This window comes from Triticum urartu, chromosome 6, assembly GCF_003073215.2.
Source record: "Triticum urartu cultivar G1812 chromosome 6, Tu2.1, whole genome shotgun sequence".
NCBI classification, from domain to species: Eukaryota; Viridiplantae; Streptophyta; class Magnoliopsida; order Poales; family Poaceae; genus Triticum; species Triticum urartu.
In genome coordinates, this window is record NC_053027.1 from 545,152,594 (window position 1) to 545,162,418 (window position 9,825).

General features: G+C 45.0%; 1 protein-coding gene across 1 annotated transcript; it reads right to left on the minus strand.

The window, feature by feature from the left end:
- Nucleotides 1-2,046: 2,046 nt before the first annotated feature.
- Nucleotides 2,047-2,772, minus strand: LOC125516968 (agamous-like MADS-box protein AGL80). Its single transcript, XM_048682220.1, has one exon. The coding sequence runs from the start codon at nucleotides 2,770-2,772 to the stop codon at nucleotides 2,047-2,049; it is 726 nt and encodes a 241-aa protein (XP_048538177.1).
- Between the last annotated feature and the right edge of the window lie 7,053 nt (nucleotides 2,773-9,825).

The following is a 9,825-nucleotide window of genomic DNA, read 5'->3' on the forward strand; positions in this document are numbered from 1 at the left end:
GTTTCGTGAAGGACAACAACCCCATCTAGGATGTTCCTGCCTTGCATAAAAGCAGTTTGAGAAGGACGAACCACATTCGCTACCTTAGTGAAGATTTTAAAGCTAACATTAAGGAGGCATATTGGACGATATTGTTGTATCCTTTCAGCCTCATTAACCTTAGGTATTAAAATAATTTCACCGAAGTTTAAGCGAAACAACTCTAGTTGACCAGCATGAAGGCAGCCAAACAAGGGTAGGAGATCATGTTTGATAACCTCCCAAAAGTTCTGGTAGAACTCAGCGGGAAAACCATCTGGACCCGGTGCTTTGTTATGCTCCATTAGGAAAACTGCCTTTCTAACTTCCTCCTCAGAAAATGGAGCTGTTAGAAGGCTATTTTCTGCATCAGAAACCTGGGAGATGTCATCTGTTCGAGACTCATCCATCGAGAAGTTTCCTTCATGTTCGAGAGTCACCCATAGATGCCATTCAAAACAAGTTCATGCTCAAATAGGTTGCACTGATTTGACAACTAGCAAGGTGGTACGTCCAATGTGCGGGCTAGTATTTTATAAAGTGGTATCACATTCACAAATATGAGCCTTTTTCAAGCATAGTTTTATCTTGGGTATGTTTGATTTAATCACTGATATATTAATATGTATGTTATGTAGTAATCTACCGCGTTGTTATCCATGCTGTACTAATTCTTTTTCTAATCAAAATTTTGTGTTTTCACCCGCAAATAATAATAAGCTCTATAGAGGATGCGTGTTGTTATCCATGAAAACACGCAGAGGAAAGGGATGCATTTGTCCAATAGAGGATGGCTAGTCCTTATCAACTCCGTGGGTTCTAAGTTCTAACATTGTTCTTTACATGATGTCTTTCTTCTAAGCGCTAAAATAAAGTTGAATGTGCGGGTGCTTATTATTGATAGTTTTAATGCGCGTGACACATGCTGAAATGGAGACACTTCAATATTATTCTTGCCTCCTCTGTAGTTTGTACTACTAATGCTGAAGAGTGACGACACCATTAAGCGCATAGTTTCCATTGGCCCATTAGCATTCTTGTTGGACACACCTTCAAATCTAGTGGTCTCCGAATGCCACGCGGACTGCTTCGTTGCCAAGCTAATTAAAGTGGGCGTTTGGTGGTAACATGTTTTGTTTAAAGCTTTATTATCATAGCATGGAATTTGTAGGAACGCTATAATTTAAGTCCTCATCGGTCACTTGTTGCAGCTTGTAGAGTTCATCGCTAGCAACAAGAATAGTCAACACAACATGGAAATAGCTCCAATTCTCAAACTTGAGGTCCAGTCAGTGGGGTGACGTAGACCAAGATCGAGGGCATGGGAAGCAGAGGTATGTAGAGTGATACTCCCGTGGGCCAGTCTGAAGAACGGAGAAGGGTCTGAAGAACACAGAACATGACATATCTCCAACCAAGCAGAGCACAATGGAGAACTTCCATAGTTCTAATGTTTGCCTGTCGCGAGCTGTCGCTACGTAATTAAGTCAAAAATGTAATTAATTCTCAAATCTGTATCCAGGAAAATATTAATCATCCAGCACATTTAGCTGGCTCCAGGAGAAGGAATCTTCAACTCGTTTCTACCACAGAAAAGGTAAAATTCTACACACCAAAATAGCATGAAATTAAAGGCCCTGACACAAGCCCCAACACGCCAACACACGAGACCAAGGTTCTTTGAGGCCCTGACAGTAATCAAGCAGCAATTATATATCAGGCATTTAGCTGTGCAAGTAATGTCAGACAAAACACAATTGGGACACAAAAAAACAGGTGCAACTTAAGATTTACCACCAAATGCGCAGCAGAGATCAAACAAATAGCCTTTTGGGTAGAGATCAACTGAATAACAGTTCAATAACAACATTACAATAAAAAACGAGACTTGGCTCAGAGAGCAAGATGAATACAACGACGCACATAGACGAATAATATAACACTTCCAGGAAACTAAATAAATAACAAGAGATCGATCGCACGATAGCTGGCCATGCACAGCGGCTGGAGATCCTCATCCCTCCAGGCTTACATGGGAGGGAAAGGACTCGAACTGAACCCCAGATCGGAGAATTGCGTCTCCAACATCATATCACCGCCGGAGAAGCCGGCGCCATCGTGGCTGGCATTGCCACCGTAGACCTGCGTGCCGACGTCCCCACCGGAGCTCACCATGTCAAGCCAGCCTTCCTCCTCCTGCGGTGACGCCAGATACAGCGGCAGAGACCCCATGTCGATGTTGTCGTTGCTGACGCATGGAGCTGGCGGTGGCGCCTGGACATGGTTTTTTGCCATGCGTTCGCCGAGGCTCTTGAGGAGCTCGTCCACCTTCCAGCCAACGCGGGCGAGCTCCTCAGCGCTGAGGTCAACGAGGCCTGGGTGGTTGCCGTGCATGATGTTGTAAAGGAGGTACCTGATCTCGCTGTCCTGGCACTCGCGGCGAGCCTTGTCGACCTGGTCCCGGAGCTTGGCGATGCGCTGGGTGAGGAATGCCTCCTGGTCCAGCGTCTTCTTGCAATGCCCCAGCTCCGGCATGCTCTTGAATTCATTCAGGATATCCACCGCCTCGGCGTGGGAAGGGAACACCTGAGGCTCCGCCTCGCCCTCGCCGTACACCACCAGGCAGGTCTTGACATCGCACATGGTGCCCAGCTCGGTCGCCTTTTTCATCAGGCTCCCGAGACGCTTCGTGAACCTAGCGCGCCGGGCGGAGTCCTTGGCGATGTACTGGAGGGTCACCTTCTTGCGAGCCATTGCCGGCAAAGGGATAAAACTAGCCAAGGTAAGGAAAGTTGCTGGTTTAGGCAGGGAGGAGGGGTAGATTTATAGTGGCGAGATCGCCAAGGAATTAATTTCATGATATGGCAAGAGATTGGGAGAATATTGCATAAGATTTACTGCGTTAATTGTGCCCATATGTAATTTTGGCACCCATTTAAACCGTCCTTTTTTAACTTTGTATATTTGGCGTCCATTTAAACCTTTTAAATTTACGCGTGTGTGACAGTCGGCCCATTGTATAGCGAGAGCACGGCAAATTGTAGGCGCGCAGATGGTTTCCACGCGATGTAACGGTTCGTTTTGCAATGCTTCATGTGCGACGGATGTCATCGCACTAAGCACATCAAGCCGTGCAAATGAATTGAGCCAGCACAAGTCTCCGTTGGTCCTATCCAACACACAAAAAGAAAGACATTATTAACCAGCAACCTGAAAAGCCATCGATGATGTTTGTAACACACGCCCCATATTAAGCAAAAAAAGGAAACATCTAGGGCCGATAAAGGGGTTCATAACCATAAGTAGTCATTCGTTATCGCTAGTGGGTCAATTGCACCAACGAGCCTGTCATTGGTACTATACGCACAACTTGCGCGCCAAATTGGTCACCCGCAGTGCTTATTTTCGTCCCACGTAGTATATGACGGGAGGAAACGACTTGTTCAGAATACCACAACCTTTGAGTTGTTGGAGAACATAAGACCACCTTCCATGCAGTGGTTATTTTCATCCCACCTAGTATATGCCCGGAGAACCCGACTTTCTCAGAATACCACAATCTTTGAGTTGTAGGAGACCATATGACCACTTTCCAAACAAGAAACGCCGTGTTTCCTTCACCAGGCTGGTGCTTATGCATTGAACATCTAACCCCGTGTGTACCATTAGGATGAAGTAGGCCCCGTGCGACTTTTCCCCTACTAAAGTATTCCACGGTAACTTCTGGACTACCGCTAAGTTGAACTTGGATAGGCTCGATGGAGAGCAGTCAAGGAAGGAGGATATGAACCCAGTACCCATCACATGATAGGAGGTTCACATGCAGAAAAACTAGTGCAATGGCCAACACCTTTTCAGTGGTCTCCCTCGCCTCCCAAAATATGTGATCTACTTTTGCTTTTGTAAATTTCTCCATGTAATGAGGTCATTCAGAAGCCTGGGGAAGGGGTGGAAGCGTGACTACCATCATCTTTACTATGGGACTCTGAGAGCGATGGGAGCCTCTTCCCCATTGTGGAGGGTCTGGCCGCCTAGGAGGATGATAACTCAACCCCAATCTCAGTACGAATGAGTTATTTCTTAAATTTCATGGTTGTTAGCCTGTGAGACAACCTGATATGGTCCTCCTTTACACCGAGAAAGGGTGGCATCCAAGTGTTGGGCTTATAGTTGGACGGTACCCAGCTCATCACAATGCTAGAGTTCCCCATCCCCATCCCCATGTCTGCCACCCATTGTTGGTTGAGGTTGACCATGACCAAGCACACACGGGCACGCGGGGGGGGGGGGGGGGGGGGGGGGGGGGTGAAGGAAATATGCCCTAGAGGCAATAATAAAGTTATTATTTATTTCCTTATATCATGATAAATGTTTATTATTCATGCTAGAATTGTATTAACCGGAAACATAATATATGTGTGAATACATAGACAAACGGAGTGTCACTAGTATGCCTCTACTTGACTAGCTCGTTAATCAAAGATGGTTATGTTTCCTAACCATGAACAAAGAGTTGTTATTTGATTAACGGGATTACAGCATTAGGTGAATGATCTGATTGACATGACCCATTCCATTAGCTTAGCACCCGATCGTTTAGTATGTTGCTATTGCTTTCTTCATAACTTATACATGTTCCTATGACTATGAGATTATGCAACTCCCGTTTGCCGGAGGAACACTTTGTGTGCTACCAAACGTCACAACGTAAATGGGTGATTATAAAGGTACTCTACAGGTGTCTCCAAAGGTACATGTTGGGTTGGCGTATTTCGAGATTAGGATTTGTCACTCCGATTGTCGGAGAGGTATCTCTGGGCCCTCTCGGTAATGCACATCACATAAGCCTTGCAAGCATTGCAACTAATGAGTTAGTTGCGAGATGATGTATTACGGAACGAGTAAAGAGACTTGCCGGTAACGAGATTGAACTAGGTATTGAGATACCGAGGATCGAATCTCGAGCAAGTAACATACCGAAGACAAAGGGAACAACGTATGTTGTTATGCGGTCTGACCGATAAAGATCTTCGTAGAATATGTAGGAGCCAATATGAGCATCCAGGTTCCGCTATTGGTTATTGACCGGAGACGTGTCTCGGTCATGTCTACATTGTTCTCGAACCCGTAGGGTCCGCACGCTTAAGGTTTCGATGACAGTTATATTATGAGTTTATGAGTTTTGATGTACCGAAGTTAGTTCGGAGTCCCGGATGTGATCACGGACATGACGAGGAGTCTTGAAATGGTCAAGACATAAAGATTGATATATTGGACGGCTATATTCGGACACAGGAAGTGTTCCGGGTGATTTCGGAGAAAACCGGAGAGCCGGAGGGTTACCGGAACCCCCCGGGAGAAGTAATGGGCCATATGGGCCTTAGTGGAGAGAGAGAAGGGCAGCCAAAGATGGGCCGCGCGCCTCCTCCCCCCTGGTCCGAATTGGACTAGGAGAGGGGGGGCGGCGCCCCCCTTTCCTTCTCCCTCCCCACTTCTTTCCCCCTCCTAGTAGGAGTCCTACTCCTACTAGGAGGAGGACTCCTCCTTGGCGCGCCATAGGGAGCCAGCCGGGCTCCTCCCCTTGATCCTTTATATACGGGGGCAGGGGGCACCCCTAGACACACAAGTTGATCCACGTGATCATATTCTCAGCCGTGTGCGGTGCCCCCTTCCACCATAATCCTCGATAATATTGTAGTGGTGCTTAGGCGAAGCCCTGCGACGATAGTACATCAAGATCGTCACCACGCCGTCGTGCTGACGGAACTCTTCCCCGACACTTTGCTGGATCGGAGTCCGGGGATCGTCATCGAGCTGAACGTGTGCTAAAACTCAGAGGTGCCGTAGTTTCAGTGCTTGATCGGTCGGGCCGTGAAGACGTACGACTACATCAACCGCGTTGTGCTAACGCTTCCGCTGTCGGTCTACAAGGGTACGTAGATCACACTCTCCCCTCTCGTTGCTATGCATCACCATGATCTTGCGTGTGCGTAGGAATTTTTTTGAAATTACTACGTTCCCCAACAGTGGCATCCGAGCCTAGGTTTTATATGTTGATGTTATATGCACGAGTAGAACACAAGTGAGTTGTGGGCGATATAAGTCATACTGCTTACCAGCATGTCATACTTTGGTTCGGCGGTATTGTTGGACGAAGCGGCCCGGACCGACATTACGTGTACGCTTACGCGAGACTGGTTCTCCCGACGTGCTTTGCACATAGGTGGCTTGCGGGTGACAGTTTCTCCAACTTTAGTTGAACCGAGTGTGGCTACGCCTGGTCCTTGCGAAGGTTAAAACAACACCAACTTGACAAACTATCGTTGTGGTTTTGATGTGTAGGTAAGATTGGTTCATACTTAATCCCGTAGCAGCCACGTAAAACTTGCAACAACAAAGTAGAGGACGTCTAACTTGTTTTTGCAGGGCATGTTGTGATGTGATATGGTCAAGACATGATGCTAAATTTTATTGTATGAGATGATCATGTTTTGTAACCGAGTTATCGGCAACTGGCAGGAGCCATATGGTTGTCGCTTTATTGTATGCAATGCAATCGCGCTGTAATGCTTTACTTTATCACTAAGCGGTAGCGATAGTCGTGGAAGCATAAGATTGGCGCGACGACAACGATGCTACGATGGTGATCAAGGTGTCACGCCAGTGACGATGGTGATCACGACGGTGCTTCGAAGATGGAGATCACAAGCACAAGATGATGATGGCCATATCATATCACTTATATTGATTGCATGTGATGTTTATCTTTTATGCATCTTATCTTGCTTTGATTGACGGTAGCATTTTAAGATGATCTCTCACTAATTATCAAGAAGTGTTCTCCCTGAGTATGCACCGTTGCGAAAGTTCTTCGTGCTGAGACACCACGTGATGATCGGGTGTGATAGGCTCTACGTTCAAATACAACGGGTGCAAAACAGTTGCACACGCGAAATACTCAGGTTATACTTGACGAGCCAAGCATATACAGATATGGCCTCGGAACACGGAGACCGAAAGGTCGAGCGTGAATCATATAGTAGATATGATCAACATAGTGGTGTTCACCAATGAAACTACTCCATCTCACGTGATGATCGGACATGATTTAGTTGATTTGGATCACGTAATCACTTAGAGGATTAGAGTGATGTCTATCTAAGTGGGAGTTCTTTAAGTAAATTAATTGAACCTAAATTTATCATGAAACTTAGTACCTGATAGTATCTTGCTTGTTTATGCTTGATTGTAGATAGATGGCTCGTGCTGTTGTTCCGTTGAATTTTAATGCGTTCCTTGAGAAAGCAAATTTGAAAGATGATGGTAGCAATTACACGGACTGGGTCCGTAACTTAAGGATTATCCTCATTGCTGCACAGAAGAATTACGTCCTGGAAGCACCGCTGGGTGCCAGGCTTGCTGCTGGGGCAACACCAGATGTTATGAACGTCTGGCAGAGCAAAGCTGATGACTACTCGATAGTTCAGTGTGCCATGCTTTACGGCTTAGAATCGGGACTTCAACGACGTTTTGAACGTCATGGAGCATATGAGATGTTCCAGGAGTTGAAGTTAATATTTCAAGCAAATGCCCGGATTGAGAGATATGAAGTCTCCAATAAGTTCTATAGCTGCAAGATGGAGGAGAACAGTTCTGTCAGTGAGCATATACTCAAAATGTCTGGGTATAATAATCACTTGATTCAATTGGGAGTTAATCTTCCAGATGATTGCATCATTGACAGAATTCTCCAATCACTGCCACCAAGGTACAAGAGCTTCGTGATGAACTATAATATGCAAGGGATGAATAAGACTATTTCCGAGCTCTTCGCAATGCTGAAAGTTGCGGAGGTAGAAATCAAGAAGGAGCACCAAGTGTTGATGGTCAACAAGACCACTAGTTTCAAGAAAAAGGGCAAAGGGAAGAAGAAGGGGAACTTCAAAAAGAATAGCAAGCAAGTTGCTACTCAAGAGAAGAAACCCAAACCTGGACCTAAGCCTGAAACTGAGTGCTTCTACTGCAAGCAGACTGGTCACTGGAAGCGGAACTGCCCCAAGTATTTGGCGGATAAGAAGGATGGCAAGGTGAACAAAGGTATATGTGATATACATGTTATTGATGTGTACCTTACTAATGCTCGCAGTAGCACCTGGGTATTTGATACTGGTTCTGTTGCTAATATTTGCAACTCGAAACAGGGACTACAGATTAAGCGAAGATTGGCTAAGGACGAGGTGACGATGCGCGTGGGAAACGGTTCCAAAGTCGATGTGATCGCAGTCGGCACACTACCTCTACATCTACCTTCGGGATTAATATTAGACCTAAATAATTCTTATTTGGTGCCAGCGTTAAGCATGAACATTATATCTGGATCTTGTTTGATGCGAGACGGTTATTCATTTAAATCTGAGAATAATGGTTGTTCTATTTATATGAGTAATATCTTTTATGGTCATGCACCCTTAAAGAGTGGTCTATTTTTATTGAATATCGATAGTAGTGACACACATATTCATAGTGTTGAAGCCAAAAGATGCAGAGTTGATAATGATAGTGCAACTTATTTGTGACACTGCCGTTTGGGTCATATCGGTATAAAGCGCATGAAGAAACTCCATACTGATGGGCTTTTGGAACCACTTGATTATGAATCACTTGGTACTTGCGAACCGTGCCTTATGGGTAAGATGACAAAAACACCGTTCTCCGATACTATGGAGAGAGCAACAGATTTGTTGGAAATCATACATACAGATGTATGTGGTCCGATGAACGTTGAGGCTCGTGGCGGATATCGTTATTTTCTCACCTTCACAGATGACTTAAGCAGATATGGGTATATCTACTTAATGAAACACAAGTCTGAAACATTTTAAAAGTTCAAAGAATTTTAGAGTGAAGTTGAAAATCATCGTAACAAGAAAATAAAATACCTATGATCTGATCGTGGAGGAGAATATTTGAGTTACGAGTTTGGTGTACATTTGAAAAACTGTGGAATAGTTTCGCAACTCACGCCACCCGGAACACCACAGTGTAATGGTGTGTCCGAATGTCGTAATCGTACTTTACTAGATATGGTGCGATCTATGATGTCTCTTACTGATTTACCGCTATCGTTTTGGGGATACGCTCTAGAGACGGCCGCATTCACATTAAATAGGGCACCATCAAAATCCGTTGAGACAATGCCTTATGAACTGTGGTTTGGCAAGAAACCAAAGTTGTAGTTTCTGAAAGTTTGGGGCTGCAATGCTTATGTGAAAAAGCTTCAACCTGATAAGCTCGAACCCAAATCGGAGAAATGTGTCTTCATAGGATATCCAATGGAAACTATTGGATACACCTTCTATCACAGATCCGAAGGCAAGACTTTTGTTGCTAAGTTCGGAAACTTTCTGGAGAAGGACTTTCTCTTGAAAGAAGTGAGTGGGAGGAAAGTAGAACTTGACGAGGTAACTGTACCTACTCCCTTATTGGAAAGTAGTACATCACAAAAACATGTTTCTGTGACACCTACACCAGTTAGTGAGGAAGCTAATGATGATGATCATGAAACTTCAGAACAAGATACTACTGAACCTCGTAGATCAACCAGAGTGAGATCCGCGCCAGAGTGGTACGGTAATCCTGTTCTGGAAGTCATGCTGCTAGATCATGATGAACCTACGAACTATGAAGAAGCGATGGTGAGCCCAGATTCCGCAAAATGGCTTGAAGCCATGAAATCTGAGATGGGATCCATGTATGAGAACAAAGTATGGACTTTGGTTGACTTGCCCGATGATCGGCAAGCAATTG